Source organism: Myxocyprinus asiaticus, chromosome 2 (assembly GCF_019703515.2).
Source record: "Myxocyprinus asiaticus isolate MX2 ecotype Aquarium Trade chromosome 2, UBuf_Myxa_2, whole genome shotgun sequence".
NCBI lineage: Eukaryota > Metazoa > Chordata > Actinopteri > Cypriniformes > Catostomidae > Myxocyprinus > Myxocyprinus asiaticus.
In genome coordinates, this window is record NC_059345.1 from 25,848,394 (window position 1) to 25,868,427 (window position 20,034).

Consider the following 20,034-nt stretch of genomic DNA (forward strand, 5'->3'; position numbering starts at 1 on the left):
ACAAAAAACTGTAAATAACATTGAATATTTATTAAATCTAACAAAATCTAACAATATTAGTTAATGTTTTTTAACAGTACCCTACAAAAGTTCTGTCAGACTAGCCGCAAATTTGCCACTGATTATTTACAAATGCAAATGAGCTTGTGATTCACCGCAAATGTTTTCCAGAAGTTTCCAGCTCTTCGCCAATAGTGGTGAACCTGCAGCAAACCTTTGGCAATAATTGAGAATTTACTGCAAGTTTGCCGCAAAGCTCATTTGCATGTGAAAATGATCAGTTTGTGGCAAATTTGCAATGAACTCTCGATTTTTCTAAGGACAAAACTGTGACAGCAATATAAACAGAATATATATATAAATTTTGATAAATTATCATTACTAAATGCTGTAAAAATGGTTGTTCACTGTTAGTTCATGATACCTAATGCATTTATTAATGTTAATGAATAGAGCCTTACTATAAAGTGTTACTAATGTAAGAAACATGTAACTGCACAAATATAAAAGTATTTCAGTGGTATGTTGCATGTGAACAATGACTAAAGAGCTGCTTTGGGTAAAATCGCTGTACACCCTGATGAGCCTGGAAGATAGCTTATTATTTTTACTGGAACATTCTAGCTGAACAACAGTCATGTTTCCATGGATTCTGATGCACATGGTGTGGGTGATTACAATGCTATGGTAGGTTGGTGTTACAAATAGCAGTTTTCCCTCTGCCAGAGCTGCGTCTTCCCATGCGGCAAACACATCCTTGTGAAATTATGTGAACTCAAGCTTACTCTTTTACACCGCAATCTAAATACAATCAAGAATGTTGGGTGCAGTGATAAACATAAGGCCATCTGGAAATAAACCAGCTAACTTTTCTAATAAGTGCACAACGTCGTCCACCATTTACACTGTCTTTTGCAGGGACACAAGGACGATCTATCCTCTCAATAAAAGAGAATAGTTATGGTCTTATAAGAGCGTCATGAAAACTGGGCTCTTCTGTCTTTGACAAGGCATCAGACTAGCAGCTCATAAACAGGGACCTGGTCGCTAAGGCCTGTCATCGAGTGCTTTCATTCCCCCACAGCCGACCCCTATCAGGGGTGGTGTGGGGGTAGGGGGTGACAGTTATTGTGGCGCCGGTGGTGAGCAGCCAGGAGTGGGGGGATGCAGTTGCCCAAGACGATGACTTACCACATTAGAGAGAGGACTGAACCCTTGCAGCGCCTTCTGCTGTATAGTGCCAGGGCATAGTAAATACAAAAAGAGTGAGGACTCCACGCAGCTACTCAGTAGAACAGCTAATCAGGACCAGGCCCATTTGTTTGCTGTTGTCCTCCAACTAGAGGAGTTGTATTACCAAGCATTTTGAAGCACACACATTAGTGGGACTGGTTGCTTCTCTACACATCACAACCCTGACTCTACAGTATATCCCTGTCTAAAGGCCTTTGGGCTAAGCCACCAAGACTTAAGATCGAAATCAAAAAATTTCAGTAGCTCTCCCTAAAGTCAAACCTCAAAAACCTCTTCAATGCTGCTCTACATGGGTACTTGCTTTCAGTGCCCTGTTTCTAGAGTATATCATTTAACCTGCTCAAGACCGTAGCAAATCCACAAAGCCACAGTTATTTTCCCCTATGATGTTGAGTTTGGCTTCATCAACAATCTGCTCCCAGTGACAAACCTGATCCTCCTAACCAGTATGCGTTTTTTAAGGGAACACAAGGGAATAGTATTGGGTTTTGGGCCAAGCCTGAGTGGAGTCTTTGGGGAGATGATAGGGCTCGAGTTTCATTTTATGCACAAGGGAGTTTAGACCAACTTTCTGTAATGCTTTGTATACCACCAAAACACAGAACATAAGGCATTAGAGGTAAAGATATAATTTTGTTATATATGCTGAGTGTTTTATGCCCTCTGCACTCGCATTTGTGTCTGAGACTGTGGTGGGTGCTTCTGACCAAAATGTTATACCTTAATAATACATTTTAATTTACATAAGCAGTATACAGTATATACAGAAATTGTTTATATTTTAATAATAACCACATCTTAATGTTGGGATAATCCAGTTAATTACTTATTTAAATAGAGTACAAAACAGCTTCACATTATGTAAAATATGAGTTATATAATTTTAAGTTACCAATAAAAGACTTAAAACAGTAAAACTAAGATTTCGAAATATATAGTTTGACTATAAAATCTGATTGGATGAGCCATGTTCGAAGCTGTTGTAAATAACCAATATACGCACACCAATATTGACCATACAATATGAATTCTGTATTAATGTAGCAAGTTTTAACAGTAAACAGTTAAACTCAATTTCTGCGTTACACCTTTAAATAAGTTCTCCCTCTAGACTTGTTTGGGACACGTCCCGCTCTGCAGTTCTGCATTACTCCATGCTTAGTGTAACTAACTTTAAAGGGGACCTATTATGCAAAATTCACTTTTACATGGTGTTTGAACATAAATGTGAGTCGGCAGTGTGTGAACACAACCACCCTACAATGTTAAAAGTCCACCCACTCCTCTTTCTTATATTTCTATTAATCAAAAACAGTGTCTCAAAATGACTGGTTTTCGTATCCCAAGCCACGCCCCCGACTGGTGACGGACTCCACCCTATTATCATAGATCCTCCCCTGAGTGATCGACACACAGTCCGCCGTTTTTTTCCGCGCTGGAGCAGCTACAGTGAGAAGAATAATGTCTCAACTTCGTAAGCGTCACAAGTGTTCTGTTGTTGGCTGTAAAAGTGAACATAAGAGTCTTCATGTACTCCCGGCATCAGAGCCACTGAAGACGCAGTGGACAAGTTTTGTTTTTTGAAGAAAATGTGCCCCAAAACATACCAAAATTTGTGTATGTTTGTGCAAATCATTTTACACCGGACTGCTTTGTGAATGAGGGTCAATATAAAGCAGGATTTTCAAAAAATTTGACTCTGAATCATGGATCATTACCAACTGTTCGTGTTCCAACTTTATATCCTTTATATATTTTTGTAAGTATCGCACTTTATATTTTGTGAATGTTTGCAAATCGCCTTTCCGAATGTGCTTGTTAGCTGATTCCACGGCTAATGCAGCTAAAGTTATCATTGTCTCTGATTGAATTCACGGAGACCAGAGCTATGTTTTTATAGCTTGTTTGCACATGACGTCACGTTACTGCGTTGCTGTGGTGTGAAATGCAGATGAGGGCAGGAAGTGATTTTCTACATAAGAAACACTATCACGAACTCAAAATACTATGTTTTGCGTCGTTTACGGTTGCTCATACATATATGGCTGAACTCAGGTATTTACGGTGTCAGTCATATTGGTTCTGATTTGTTGTTGCTATAGCATGAGCTGTAAAGGCACAGCCCTCTTACAGAAAGGGGCGGGGAGCAGCAGCTCATTTGCATTTAAAGAGACACACGAAAACAGCGTGTTTTTGATTCCACCCAAAAAGAGGCATTTACAACATGGTATAATAAATGATCCGTGGGGTATTTTGAGCTGAAACTTCACAGACACATTCTGGGGACACCTGAGACTTATATAACATTTTGTAAAAAGGGGCATAATGGGTCTCCTTTAAGTAGTCTTGCCCACTATTAGCAATGCAAAAATATCTACTGTGGTATAAATAGTATAGCAAAATCTCTACCTGTTCGGAAATGTCTACTGTCACACAATATATGCTGTCATATTGCCCAGTCTTAATGGCAATCATACAATACATGGTTATTACAATCATTTCCAGGAAAAACAAATGTCTCATATAATGTGATGGACCACAAAGAAGATCCTTTTTATCCAAGTTTAGACATGCAGGCTTAGCCACATTTTGTTTTTTGCTATGTTTTTGTGATATATTTTAAACCGTAAAAAGCTATCATGTACTTTGGTGAAAAAAGGTATTGAATATCACCTTTCTATATCTTACAGAATAAGTCTCAGAACTTTAAAGTAACAAGGTTCCAAACAGTAGCTGCATGGACCATAGTGTTCCTAATAAAGCGCTCAGTGAGTGTATGTCGAAACTACCCTGGAGCAATCAGTGCAAATAAATGAATGCTACGTTGTATAAAAACATTAAAATGTAGACGAGCTGCCATTCATGAAAATCAAATTCCTGTTCTAGATTTGAGACTGTTATGTCCAGTAATGTAATTTCTTAAATAATCACAGTAAAAATGTAATGATTCTCGAGGCACCATTTGGGGTTCCTCAGATGCCACACTGTTGGACCCCTCTGGAAAACTTCTAGGCATTGTTTTAGTTGTCTGAGAAACTCAGAGAATTGTTTCTATTGAAAATGCCGTTTGCCACGAATATTTGCACCAAATTTAGGCTTTTGCTCTTAGTCCTGCAAGAATTCAAAAGACTGTCACTGAGTCTTTCAGTAACCCAATCATAACCATAAGGGAAAGGCTTTGAGCCACTTGAAATAGATATATTGAATTTTTGAGTACATAAATAGGATGTTTGAGACTCTCAGAAGCTGCACTTCCTGGGACTTCCATTGATAACACTGTTGTATGTATATATATATATATATATATATATATATATATATATATATATATATATATATATATATATATATATATATATACACACACATACACACACACACACACACACACACACACACTGTACATTTCCTGTGGTTTTAGGTAGAGAGTGCGGTAGGGTAATTTGTAGTATTTTATTCATTTCATTTCATTTTTTTATTTTTTTATTTTTTTATTGGGAGTTAATTTGTGTTTATTTGTTTGTGGTTTGCTCATAGCTTAAGCATGCACTCCAACTGTGTTGTAATTTTTTTTTAAAGTTTAAAAAGATAATTATTGCTGTGATCCAGTATATGTTGCGGCCTCACCAGGGGTCGAACCAGTGACAGAAAAACAATTACATCCTCAAGCAAAAACAAAATGTGATGAGCATGCAAACATTACTCATAACAATACAGCAACTCTCAAAAAGAACAGTCCACATACCCACAATTCTTTCACTCCCTATTTTCATTTAGACATTTCTGACAGACTGAGATGAGGGTCATTGGGGATTTTACCATGGCTGACTGTGGTTGTGGTCCATCTCTTATTTATGCTACCCTGAATGAGCCATTTGATGGCAGTCCACATGCATATGCACATTTTTAATAAAACCCATAGTGCAGTGGTCACAAGACATCTGAAATCAGCAACAGGACTGGAGGGGGTATTTATTGTGTATTTAGCAATACATTGTCAAGAGTCAAACATGTGGTTAATTCCTGAGCATTCAACTGATTTCAGTCAGACCACAAGTGGTGTGTTCAATGATGGTGATTGAATTGTCTTGAGGACCTGGACTGAAGTCAGGCAAGAGGCTTCTGGGATTTTTTATTTGTTGTGACACTGGAATCCATTTGTGTTATGTGAAATTTAAGGTGTACCATTCAGTTACAAATGTATGAATTGCAGGACTTTGTAGTAAGAACAAATGTAATCTTCTCTTTAAGTTCTAATATTAGACCAATGGAAATTGTGGCAAATGCACAAGAAAAGAGCCCCATTAAAAGTCTTTATCTAGAGCTGGGTGTGGGCTTATAAAACTGAGCTCAAAAGGGCAAGCGTGAAGTATTCCTCTTTCCACTCAGCAAATGACAGAATGTCTCACTTCCATATGGAAGCACTGCCAGCTGGACTGGAAGGTCAAAAACCAAAATAAACCCGCTTTGTGAGTACAATACATTGCCAAGGAAACCAAGTGGGCCATTCGGCCCCGAATTCGATATTCTGCTCTCGTTTTTCTTCCAGCGACTGAACACATAGAGGCTGAAAGGTTAAAGCAGAGATATGGAAACAATTTTCCAATTCTCTTAATCCCTCTTGATTATTTTTGTAATGTTGTTTTTATTTATTTCATGGGTGTATTTTTAGGTCGTAGTTATGAGAGGGAATTGATGACAGCTCAAGGAGGCATCATTAAAGCTGGGCTCTTTCTCAGAGAGAGAAGCACGTCATTATCTCAAGATGGAGAAGGCCTTCAGTATAGGTACGAGTGCCAAACAGTTTCTCATCATGGTATAGAATTCATGATTTCATCACACCCCAACCCCATATTATGCAGTGAGTTGACTGATATCATAGCAACATTACAAGGCATCGTTCAAAATCTCAGTTTGGCCTATCTTATGTCTTCTAAAGAGATTGCAGCCTATCAGTACATTTAAGTAATGGATTTGTTTTTCAGCATAAACCACAATTAATTAGGCAATAAGGCAACACTCATGGGTTACAACTAGAATGATACTTTAATTCCATCAATAAAATCATGGAGAAAACTGCTCCTTGAAGACCTGGTAAAGTTGTGTGTATGCTCAGAAGTGCTTAGCCGTGCTATGGCAGCATACCTAATTTTCTAACAGGGGTCTGAAAGAAACATGAAGAAAACCAAGCTATGTGATCCAAGAGCCACCAACTAGAAACCAAACATGATAACAGACCGAAAACCAGAATGTAGCCATAGCGTAAAAGCCATTCCTCAGGGGGCATTTGAAAATATCTGAATACAAAAATACATATCAACTTTTTAGCCTTTTAAATATCAGCCATAGGTCTAAAGAAGAACTAAATATTTCTAGGCCATGCATATATTCATGAAATTTGAATTTGTATATCCTAAATTGCAAGTAAAGACACTGAGCTTACCTGTCCAGGAATAAGAGGCTCCTTGTCATCGATATCAATCAGAACTTCATCTCTAGGTGTGTAAGCAACTGCCTCTGTTGACACAAAAATATGCCATAAACCACTGTCATTGTTCTTAGGAAGCTTTAACAAGAGATCTGTAATTTTGGTCCATTATCCACGTCAAAGATTCTCTAAAACAGCTCGCAACAATCTATCTACCTAGGAAGAGATGACACAACATCAGAAGTCACAGCTTTAATTTATTTGTCATGTTTGTTTTCGTCATATTTCATAAATAATATAATGTGCAGTTGGGAGCAATATGGTACAAGTTGTATTCCTTCCTTATTTCCAACATAGTCTAATGACAGACAAGATGGCAAAATTGTAAGATATCGTAAGACTTGGCTTGTACGAAAAGGTACAACATTTATTTCCATAGAGACCAACCGATCAACAAACAGAATTTAAAATCGGCATAAAAGTTTCGCTTGGCTCCTATTCAACACTTTATTGAAGTAAGGAAATATTTGAGAACAAATTACTCATTCCATATTTACTTATGCCGTACAAATTACTGATGTACTGTATGTCATTAACCTGTAATACGCTTCCTCCATCTTGTTCCAAACCCTGATGATTTCTTTCTTTCCGTGGTACACAACACTGATTTTCCAATTAAAATCATGGTATAGGTTTAGGGTTTGGGAAAGGGGTTAGTCTTTATGGTTAGGTTTAGGTTTGAGTTAGGGGATAAACTGAGGAAAATGTTTAATACTGTAACATTGTTCATTGGTTAGTTTATTTTTCTCAATGGGAGTAAAAGTTGTCCGTTTCTGAATGAGCAAACTCATACTGTATGATTTCTTATGATTTCACCATCTCGCACTATCATTACAACTTGTCCTTAGACCAGGTTGCTTATTTCCTCTGCAATCCTCATGCAGGCCAGGACGTCTTACCAGATTCCTCTTCTGTAGGGTCTCTCTCCAGGCTCTCAGGCTGGCAGCGGAACTCATTCAGTGAGCGCACTGTGCACTGGCCCACCACTGGCTTCCTACCAAACTGTCGGTTGTCTATGACCTTGATCACCAACGGGGGCATGTATAACTCCTCCTTGGGCAGCCGCTTAAGTCCAGAAAAGATTGTGAAAAGCACAAATATGAACATAAAATAATACAAGGCTCCAGACAAAACCTTTCTTGTTAGTTTGAACTCTTAAGTCAAAAGTATACTTCAGTAACAGTCAAACGCTAGCCTTTCTAAAGTATACTCCATTTGACTGTGCACACATACACAGGCGGTTGGCGCATACATGCTACAACTGCTATGAGATACTGGACTTTTCTCTTCATGAGTTTAGACCCATAAAGATGTCTTTATATTCCTTCAGATTTAAGTTACACAAATGCAGTTATCTGCTGACCTCCTCACACATGTGCTATTGACATGCACGTCCACTGTTGTTGTCTCCTTGGCTGCGTTCAACACACTCTCATGGTGAAATCGTCAGGATTCGTATGACTTTTCTAAATTTGGCTAATTCAATTGATACTATGCGACTGCACTCGTTTGAATTCCTACGGCATTCACTACAGCCAATGACATCATTGGACATAGTTTCCATCTAATACGCGACAATTACTTGCTTCTGTCACACAACAGCTTCCTATCATGTTTACACACTCTACTGATTGGTTCATTTTTGATAAGGGGTTTGGGTAGGAGCATAATATTAATAAGTATGTCCTTAATGCCTCGTGCGTGGAACTCGTGCTTACTTCCACATTAGATATCCGGGAATTTGCACGTGATGAAGTCGTATGAGTTTATGCAAACAACATCGTGCAAGACCATACAAAACAGCCAACTCGTAAATTATGTACAAATTTTCATGAGATCAGGTTGGCTGCGTTCCAGTTAAACAATTTATTACCTTCCACTGCCAACTTCACTCCATCTCATGGACTCGGATATACGTCATTGCTTACATTGCGTGAGTGCCCACTACTGGTGGAACCCATGCAATGTGTTGGAATGGAACGGACTAAACCCTTGATCACTTCACCCGCTATGGATAAAGTTTATTTGTAATTCCAGAGGCTTTTTGGTAGCACTTTATTTTAGAGTACTGTTCTACATTTACGTACTATATAATTACGACAACTATAGAAATTACTAGGTACTAACCCTGAACCTAACCCTAACCTTAACCCATCTTAAGTACATGTAGTTACCTAATACTACTCAGTACTTTCTTGGGTAAGTACGCTGTAAGTATACTGAAAGTAGATGTACTGTAAAATAAACTGCGACCGTTTTTTTTTTTTTTTTCTGTAAAGAAAAAAATACTTTTTTATTAGAATTAATTGTTTGAAAGAGTTATTGTTGACTTGACCTCTTGCCTCTAAAGGTTGTTATAACAAATGATAAATGCTTAACCTGATTATTGCAGTGTAATAATTCTACTGCAATATAAATCAACAAAAACTGCTAAATTTACACAAATGAAAATGGTAACATTACAATAAATACAGGCTATGACTGTAACAAACAGTCAGCTTAAGTAGTCAGCTACTAGTAGGCATATTATGCGATTAAATCTCAATATAACTCTTCTAAACTATTCCATTGACCTAACTTCCCTTACAGCTTTCCCTTTTATTATACCTAGACTTGTGTGGGGTGAGGGTAGGTGAAGCACGATCTGCAGTGATGTCACAATCGAGTTGTATTTTGGGAGATGAAGCTGCTTGAAGCTTTTATATGAGTAGGCTCAATCCCTCATCAAAATCGAGCAGTTGAGGGTTTGTCTGTAGAAACGTCACTCGCCCACTTAACAAAGAGGAACCTCCAAAATGGCGGCGAGGATTCCACCCAGGGAAGTGCTTAGGGAAGTTAGCGAGTGGATGTTTAAAGTGAAGTGGAACGCAGCCCTAATGTTTAGTGGCAATTACATCTTCTTCTAGTGCATCTTCGTAACAGCAACGGCTCAAATGTGAATGTTGCCACATTGTGGACCCACTAATTAGTGCAAATAATTCCAGGCGCATATGCATACTGCATGTTCATAGTATGTGTGGTTAGAAAAATCGGGCCGCACGCGTTCAGCACTCGAGCACTCTGCTGATGACGAAATTTGCATCACACATCCTGTACACAGACACCTAGCATTTTGTATCTGATCAAATTATACTTTGGGCTTTAACATAATGATTTGTTTATTTCTCCATTTCAGATGTTATTCCAAAGAACCTTTGGAACCTCTCCCTGTTAAAGCATTTAGCACCCTGAACTGACGCAAACATGTCACAGTATGGCAAAGGGCTGACCACGACTGACAGTGCAAATAACTTTCCCAGTCAGGAAGCATTCTTTCCATGCATTGCCTCCCAGTCTTTGATGAGTATTTGAACGAAATCCAGACTATCTTAATTTTGAGAATTAAGAACTAAAGCTCATTGCCGGGGAACATTGTTATTGTGCCAGTCATCACTGCTAAAACACCCACCATGTGAAGGACAGTGTGACCACATTGTATATAACTCTGTCACCAATGGTTAGCAGTACACTAACAGATAATCTGATCTCTTAACTGGATTTTCTACATAAAGAATCTACAATAAGACATTTCTGACAAGGGTTCAGATAAAGTTCAATTGTTGCAATATTTGCAGTGAACTTTTGATGGTTACAGTAGCTGTGGTATTTTTGCACTCATCTTTGATGAATCTGTAAGTCTAATAGATTCAGATGCAAGTCTAATCTTACTGCTTTAAAGCATAATCTTACCTGCTGTATATAGCAGAAACTCTGGATCTGGAGCTTACCACATCAATGAAGAGAGTGTTGACATCAAAGTTAGGGTTCTTCTTAGCATTTCGGATGACACACGACTGAATGGCACGTCCCCCACATTCCACCTGGAGACTAGGAGATGTCACACTGGCCAGCTGGAAACTCTTCAGATTACGCAAACCCCATGCAAGTATCTAAGGGGTCAAAGGTTAGTTATAGCACGTCGTATCAGGTATAATGCCCTAAAAGGGATAGTTCACCAAAAAATAAAAAAAATCTTAATTTACTTATTAAATTACATGTTATCCAAACCCGTATGACTTTCTTTTCACCATAGAACATTAAAAAAACATTAGGTAGAATGATAGTCTCAGTCATCATTCACTTTCATTGTACAGAAAAATGATGGCTCACATTCTGCCTCCTTTTGTTTTCCACAGTGAAAAGAAAGTAATATGGTTTTCAAACAACATGAGGGTGAGTAAACAATGACATAATTGTCATTTTTTGGTGAACTAAATCATGAGAGGTAGAAAAACATTATCAAAGCAAGATTTCATAGGTTTGTAAGGTTGTGAAAGTTAACCATCTATTTTGCAATGTTGCTTTATGTTGACAAACCCATTATGCATAAAGATGGCAATAAAATAGCTAGTAATAAAGGAAGGGCATTGAATAAATGGGGGAAAAAAAAAACACACTACATCCTGATGGTCATTTTAAATCTTAAATATTTGGACCCAGTTTATATTAGGTCTCTTTAACTACTATGTACTTAAGGATTTGATACAATGTACATATTATGTACAGTTGTGCTCAAAAGTTTGCATACCCTTGGAGAATTGGTAATATATGTACCATTTTTAAAGAAAACATGAGTGAGCAGGCAAAACACATTTCTTTTATTTCTTATGGGATTCATATTCAACAGTAGGTTATAACAGAATGGCACAATCATAAAACAAAACATGGCAACAAAGAAAAAAATTAAATGACCCCTGTTCAAAAGTCTGCAAACCCTTAGTTCTTAATACTGTGTATTGCCCCCTTTAGCATCAATGACAGCGTGCAGTCTTTTGTAATAGTTGTCTATGAGGCCCCAAATTCTTGCAGGTGGTATAGCTGCTCATTCGTCTTAGCAAAATGCCTCCAGGTCATGCAAAGTTTTGGTCGTCTTGCATGAACCGCACGTTTGAGATCTCCCCAGCGTGGCTCTATGATATTAAGGTCAGGAGACTGTGATGGCCACTCTAGAACCTTCACCTTTTTCTGCTGTAACCACTGGAGGGTCAACTTGGCCTTGTGCTTAGGGTCATTGTCATGCTGGAAAGTCCAAGTGCGTCCCATGCGCAGCTTTCGTGCAGAAAAATTTTCTGATAACATGCTGCATTCATCTTGCCATCAATTTTCACAAGATTCCCCGTGCCTTTAGAGCTCACACATCCCCAAAACATCAGTGAGCCTCCACCATGCTTCACAGTGGGGATGGTATTCTTTTCACTATAGGCCTTGTTGACCCCTCTCCAAACATAGCGCTTATGGTTGTGACCATAAAGCTCTATTTTGGTCTCGTCACTCCAAATTACAGTGTGCCAGAATCTGTGAGGCGTGTCAAGGTGTTGTCAGGCATATTGTAACCAGGCTTTTTTGTGGCATTGGCACAGTAAAGGCTTCTTTCTGGCAACTCGACCATGCAGCTAATTTTTGTTCAAGTATCGTCATATTGTGCTCCTTGAAACAACCACACCATCTTTTTCCAGAGCAGCCTGTATTTCTCCTGAGGTTACCTGTGGGGTTTTCTTTGTATCCCGAACAATTCTTCTGGCAGCTGTGGCTGAATTCTTTCTTGGTCTACCTGACCTTGGCTTGGTATCAAGAGATCCCTGAATTTTCCACTTCTTAATAAATGATTTAACAGTACTGACTGGCATTTTCAAGGCTTTGGATATCTTTTTATATCCTTTTCCATCTTTATAAAGTTCCATTACCTTGTTACGCAGGTCTTTTGACAGTTCTTTTCTGCTCTCCGTGGCTCAGTATCTAGCATGCTCAGTGCATCCACGTGAGAGCTAACAAACTCATTGACTATTTATACACAGACACTAATTGCAATTTTAAAAGCCACAGGTGTGGGAAATTAACCTTTAATTGCCATTTAAACCTGTGTGTGTTACCTTGTGTGTCTGTAACAAGGCCAAACATTCAAGGGTATGTAAACTTTTGATCAGGGCCATTTGGGTGATTTCTGTTATCATTATGATTTAAAAAGGAGCCAAACAACTATGTGATAATAAATGGCTTCATATGATCACTATCCTTAAATAAAAGACAGTTTTTTTGCATGATCAGTCATATTTTCAAAATCAATGCCAAAATTTCACAATTTCTGCAAGGGTATGCAAATTTTGAGCACGACTGTAAGTGTTGTTGCATTACATTTAAAGTACCTGCATTGAATTACATCTGTAGTTACATTGTTAAAATTTACCTATTATGCTAAACCTAACCCTTACCCTAAACCCTAACCCTAATCTAAACCCTTAACCTACCCATACTTCAACCTCAGTAGCAGCAGAACCTTTTAAAACTGTGTAAAGGGATAACTTAAGCTTGTGTTTTGGGCCCACCTCAATAGCAGTGCGCTGTAGGACAGGTTTGATCCCCTGTGGTACCATGTAGACATTAGGTTCCCTCTGCGGAGGTGGATAGGGCAAATCAGAGTCCTCTGGCTACCAATGAGAAAAGCATTATGAGCAACAGTTCATCAATAATGATATTCAGCACTTAACTACACATAACAACTCCTCTTTAAGAGCAAGGAAAGATACCTGAAAATGATTTTCAGACTTTCAGAAAACATACAAAATGTTAATGTCACATAATTGAAAGAGACAAACGGTATATTTAGGGGACACAACTTCACTCTGATTGCTGCATTACTCTAATGCATCTGGTAGTTATCAATAGATGAGTAACTGGAAGAAACATGTTGGTTCCAACCTTTTCTTAGAGCACACTACGTGACACACACAAATTAGAAAATAAGTGTGAAAACAAACAGGAAATTGGTAACTAATAGCAGCAACAATAAGTCAAACATCATCATTTTACATGTCAGTTAGAGTTAGCAATCATCCCACAACATAAAAAAATCAAGGATTGCCTCTTTCCATTGCAATTGTTAGATGAATGGGCACTACTGTTGGATACAATGGTGCTCTGTGCAAAGGGACATTTGGAGCATTGGGCTATGCAATGTCTGACTTTAATTAAGTTAAAGCAAGGATTTGGAATAGTGTCATTAAACGGACACATCCTAGGTAGACTTTCTAATCTGCTTATCAGTGAAAATGTTTCCCAGGGCTTATACAAGAGGCTTACACAAAGTCAGCCTGCTCAACATGGTGTCTTTGGACACAAACATAAAATTTCGGAAAGGCCACTGTATTCAGTGGTTTAACAGAGCATATTATTGATATCATGCTATTACTTTCAGCAAAAAGAAAGTACAGAGGAAAAGGAAAAAGCTTTATAGATTGCAAGAGTATGACCCTAGAAAATTGCTTGCAATTGCGTGATTCTTTGCCAAATTTGCCATGTATTACCTATGTTTTCTTTTACTATTGTCAAAACAGAGCAAACATACTTGTGTCATTCTGTGTGATTATGTCTCTTGTGTGTGTGAATATAATGAAGAACATCTATTCTGCAGTCTAATGCTAGCATGTTAGTTCCACAATTTTTAAATCATAATGTGTCTTTTTGAAATGTCACACCAGAACAATACAAATATTTGGTGTGGACGAAGCTGATTCCTGTAAATAGGAGAGCTGGGAACACAGTCAGAACAGAAAGGGTGCTCAATTTTCAAAGAACCTCTAACAAGATCTTGCCCTCGGCAGGCCCCATAAAAAAGAAATCAAAGAGGTACATCGAGTTCTGGAGGAATCTACCCACTAGATATAATAATAATCTACACCTAATCACCCATTATCCACAGCCTAATGAAAATCACTGGGAATGACATTTTGGACTCAACTATTGATCCCAGCTCCCCAGATCTTTGGAGGGATGTTTGGCAGAGGCTGCTACGAATGCCTGAATGCTTTCTGTTATAAACTAGATTGGGATATTTTTGTAGTTTATCAAATGTTCCTGCAGGACACTGATAATGAAGGTGTTTGTGTATGATAGAATGTACCCATTGCTGCTGTTGATTCTCAGAGAGGAATCCTGGAAGCACAAGCTTGAAAATGACCAAAATAAACAGAAAGGAAAAAAAAAAAAACAAGAGGACAGAAAAGAGATGTCCGGGGACAATTAGAAATATGACTCATTACAAAGCCCAAACGAAATCAGTGCCCCCAAAACCCTGCAGAAAGCTCCACAGATTCACAAAGTTATAAACGTCCCCCATCCCTTGTGTCAGTGGTGTAGCCACATGTGTGCAAATGCCACCAAAAATGTCAGCTTGCATACCCAAATGAAATGAGTTATTTGAGTTACGAGTTATTTGCCATTAACTTGTTAATTCTGTGACTCTGCTTGATTTAAAGATGACAATTTTCTGTCTGTAAACAGTACATGACAGATTTCATTTATATTTCAATTATTTGTTCAGTAAATGTTCCTGTGATGGTATTCAAATATTTTAGGCCTATGCATAATAAACTTACTGTCTGTTAGTTTTCATTAAGTCATACATGATTATCATAATGGCTCTATATAATTAATGTGACATTACAGTTATTTTTATGTTTATATTTGAAGTCACACACTTAAGTCAAACCTCCCTAAATGCAATATGCATTAAAGTTTTTGATTCTTCTTACTGCTGTGCATTCTTCTGTTCAACAAAATGCAGTGTCAATTTTGGTGCAAATTTGGCACACCCAGAGTTTTGTTCCTTGTATTCTTGTTTATTAAATACTCTGGCTATATGATTTGATCATGATTTAACCCTTTAAGCTCTAAAGGTGTTTTTAAAGATTTCCTGTTTCAGGTGCATGCCCATAATTAAAGGCTTATAACTCTACAAAAAATGTCATGGTTACTTCCCTCTGATGGAGGGAACGAGACGTTGTGTCGATGTAGTGACACTAGGGGTCACTCTTGGGAGCCCGAGACACCTCTGGTCTTTGATAAAAGGTCAATGAAAATTGAAGAGTGGTATTTGCATGCCACTCCCCCGGACATACAGGTACAAAAGGAGCTGGTATGCAACCACTCATTCAGGTTTTATGCTGTGGAGCCGATATAAGGTCCGGCCATTTCAGCGGGTAGTTCAGCGTTGTGGCAGGAGGGACACAACGTCTCGTTCCCTCCATCAGGGAACGGAGGTTACACAAGTAACCATGACGTTCCCTATCTGTCACTCACTCGACGTTGTGTCGATGTAGTGACACTAGGGGTCCCTATATGAAACACCACAATTGGCTGAACTGTGTTACGTGAACTGGCGGTGTGTGGTGGGCAGACTATTGTGTGCCTCATAGCCAGCACACCAGGTCGACACGTAACCTCCTCCAACATAGTTATGAGTGTCAATCTGCCCTTTTGGGGACAAGTCAACTACCCAAGAGATAGAGACAGGCTTAACCCAGTCGTGGCCTCTTTTCCCCTTCTCTTTTTTACACTCCCTAAAAAAGAAGGGGGATTATCCGACTGGGCTGCCAGGTCTAGTCCGGGGGTGTCCCTCCCAAGGGGAAGACACAGCGGAGACCACACCTCGCCCAAAGAGGGGGTTATATTTAAGTGGAAGAATACGTCACATGGTCTTTCCAACCATGTGGAGAGTCTTCAAGGTAGATCCTACCCAATGGGGGAGGAGTTACTACAAACATGGAGACTGGGGCAGAGGGGCTCTGCCCAAAAAAGACGCAGTTTGCCAACAGGGAAACGAATTAGCGGAAGATATATATCGCATGGGGTTAGCCTTACAGGGAACCGCCACATGCTGAGCACCAACCCCAGAACAGGACTCTTAGTTAGCACATGTACTGGGCCGGCAGCGAGTCTCTCCGAAAACTAGACTGCCACAGGGCTTGGGGGAAGTCAACCAGGGAACAAAACTTGTGAACACTACTGGGAATTAATGGCACACATCTTCAGCTCAAAAGGAGATGGAAGGCGCTATGTGCAAGCGATACACCCGGCCAGCTATCCCGGGCTTATCCGCTTGTATTGCGTGCCACTACCCGGGACGAAACCGGTTGCACCCGGAGGTTGTAGAACCTTGCAAAGGTGTTGGGTGTTGCCCAGCCCACTGCTCGGCAAATGTCTGTTAGAGAGGCACCCCTGGCCAGGGCCCAGGAAGCCGCTACAGCCCTGGTAGAATGGGCTCGTAGCCCTACCGGGGGCGGCATGTCCTGGGCGTGATATGCCATAGTTATGGCGTCAATGAGCCAGTGGGTGATCCTCTGCTTGGAGACAGCGCTTCCTTTCCGCTGTGCACCAAAGCAGACAAAGAGCTGCTCAGAGATCCTAAAGCTCTGTGTGCGATCCAAATAGATGCGTAAAGTGCGCACCGGACACAGCAATGACAGTCTGTCTCCTCCTGGGGCAGCGCTTGCAGGTTCACCACCTGGTCCCTAAAAGGGGTGGTGGGAACCTTGTAGCCGAGCGAAGTTCCTGAATCAAATCTGGGGCAGAACTACCCTCGTGCAGTTCTTTCAGCACCTTGGCTTGGTGGACCTGCAGGAGAGCCACGGCATGCAGGGCAGAGGCGGCTTGTTCAGCAGCACTGTAGGCTTTAGCCGTCAGGGATGACGTGAGCCAACAGGGCTTGAACGGGAGCTTAGGGCGTCCACGCCAGGTGGCGGCGCTCTGCGGGCATAGGTGCACCGTGAGTGCCTTATCCACTGGGGGAAATCGCCGTATAGCCCCTGGCCGCCCCACCATCGAGGGTAGTGAGAGCGGGGGAACTGCGGAATCGGGGCCGGGCAGTAAAAGGTGCCTCCCACGATTTCGTCAGCTCCTCGTGCACTTCCGGGAAGAATGGCACTGGAGCGGGCCGTGGCTGCTTTGAGCGGCGCCGCGAGCCCAGGAACCAATCATCAAGCCGCGAGGGTTCAGGGGAGAGTGGAGGGTTCCACTCTAACCCAACACTTGCGGCCGCCCTGGAAAACATGTCCGTCATTTCAACATCGGCCTGTGACTGGGTAATCGTCCCCGAGGGGGGAAGCCCAGCTGAGACTTCTATGTCCGACTGGACAAGCCCGCTCTCCAATGCTGCACTCAAGAGCTCATCATCTTCACGGGCTCCGAACAAGAAGCCAGACTCGCCATGAGACAAGCCGGCGAATTCATCCGGAAGCCCGATTGGGGCAGATGAGCGTGCTGGGGAATGGGAGGTCTGCGGGAGAATACCCGGCAGAGACGATCCCATTGGGGTCCCCAAATCGCCCTCAGTGCTAGCCGCGCTGGCCTCATACCCGTAGGTAGAAGGACCGAGGCGGGGAGCCGCTGGGGTGGCTTGCTTTCGTAAGAAAAGCGACCATAACGTTGCCATGGTCATGTTCTCACAATGAGAACACGAACCATCCACAAACGCTGCCTCCATGTGGGTCGCGCCCAGACACGAAAGACAGCGATCATGACCATCCAAAGTTGAGAGGTAACTTCCGTTCACCACCGCAACCAGGAATAACACACAATCAGAGAGGCATCTTTAAAAAGACATTCCGTGTTTGCCGCTCTTTTAGAGAAATATATACTCTTTTAGAGGAAAAAAGCTCTTTCAGAAAATATACTCTTGTTTTCTACCGAAGCGCCCAGGGGCGTTCTCTACAGTGAACCAGTGCAGAGGAGGGAGAAGCCGCTGAAATGCGCCGTCAGATCCAGCACAGGTGAATGAACAGTAGAATTCAGCTCAATGAGCATGACCGTTCAGCTCCGAAGAGAAAATCTGAATGAATGGTTGCATACCAGCCCCTTTTATACCCGTATGTCCGGGGGAGTGGCATGCAAATACCACTCACCAATTTTCATTGGCCTTTTATCAAAGACCAGAGGTGTCTCGGGCTCCCAAGAGTGACCCCTAGTGTCACTACATCGACACAACATCGAGTGAGTGACAGATAGGGAACAAAAAAAACAAACAAACAAAAAAAACAAAGAGGGTCAATTGTTTGGTATACTTTTAAAGAAAACTTTTAATTTTTTAATGATAAAGATTTTGATAAATTATGAGACTCTCAGCTTAAGAAACTTGAGCAAAAAATTTAAAAATGATCTTATTTTTCGGATTTGACATGATATAAAAATGTAGCTCCGAAAAACTGCTTTTGTTTTGTTCCCATACATTTCACCTGTAACTGAGTAAAACATTTTTATTGATACGACAAAGCAATCAAAAGTTATAGCGTTACAAATATAATTTATCTTAGTTTCCAAAAGCCTCTCCAAACAAATAAAACATGCTCTCTCTCTCTCTCTCTCTCTCTAAAGCATGCAGGCATTAGTAACGAGATCTCATTCAGTTCCATTCTGTCATCTGAGCCATCATCGAGTCTGTGTCATGTACTTGGCGCCATCTCCTGGTGGCCATATGTAATTAGAGTGAACAATCCTCTCTGTCCATATTTGGATGACTTCCACCTCTTGTTGCGGTGATCTGAATCCTAATACGATTGGTTTAGTGTTCCATGATGCTGGACAACATACTACATAATTTCCGATGAAGTCATATGATCCAGGAAAGCTTTGTTTTCTAGCCAGATAGCACATTATGTGCTATGTGCACATTGTGTGGATCATCTTATGATCTATGCATCTGATTACATTGCGTGTGGGCTCGTTTAACGGGAATCCCCTCCTCTAAGTAATGTTATGTAATATTTTATGCTCTGTTTATTTTTTGTGAAGTTATAAATGGCTGATAAGCAACACCTGTTTTCATGTAACATGTATTTCAAAGACATGTACTTAGCTATTTTACTTTTAATTAAAATAATACAACCCCAGTTCTGAAAAAGTTGGGACAGTATGAAAAATTCAAATAAAAACAAAAAGAGTGATTTGTAAATTATATTCACCCTTTGCTATATTGAAAGCACTACAACTACACATTATATTATGTTTTTCTTTGTGAATTTCATTGTTTTTGAAAATGTACAGTAATTTTAAATCAGATGATTGCAACATGCTCCAAAAAAGTTGGGACAGTCGAGTGTTTACCACTGTGAAACATCAACATTTCTTCTAATAACACTTATTAAGAATTTGGGCACTGAAGACAAAAGTTTGTAAAGTGGAATTTCCCCCCAATCATCCATTATGTAGGTCTTTAGCTGCACAATTGTACGGGGTCTTCGTTATCGTATGGTGTGCTTCATAATGCACCACACATTCTCAATTGGTGACAGGTCAAGACTGCAGGCAGGCCAATCTAGCATCCACACTCTCTGCTTAAACAGCCATGCACTTGAAATCCGGGCAGTTTGAAGTTGTCCTGCTGGAAAATGCAGGGACGTCCCTGGAAAATACGGTGCTGGATGGCAGTATATGTTGCTCCAAAATTTTTGCATATCTGTCTGCATTCATGGTGTTCTCAGAGA

At 40.3% G+C, this 20,034-nt stretch overlaps 1 protein-coding gene across 5 annotated transcripts in view; it reads right to left on the reverse strand.

Annotated features, from left to right (window-relative positions):
- Positions 1-20,034, reverse strand: part of LOC127454525 (dysferlin-like) — a 130,970-nt gene that overhangs the window by 51,750 nt on the left and 59,186 nt on the right. For all 5 annotated transcript variants that reach the window (XM_051721844.1, XM_051721837.1, XM_051721842.1 and 2 more), the window contains 4 exons: positions 13,105-13,206; positions 10,510-10,671; positions 7,642-7,807; positions 6,698-6,771 (listed from right to left, as the gene is read on the reverse strand). In XM_051721844.1, the coding sequence (XP_051577804.1) occupies positions 6,698-6,771; positions 7,642-7,807; positions 10,510-10,671; positions 13,105-13,206 (504 nt within the window). The remainder of the gene's footprint in view (positions 1-6,697; positions 6,772-7,641; positions 7,808-10,509; positions 10,672-13,104; positions 13,207-20,034) is intronic.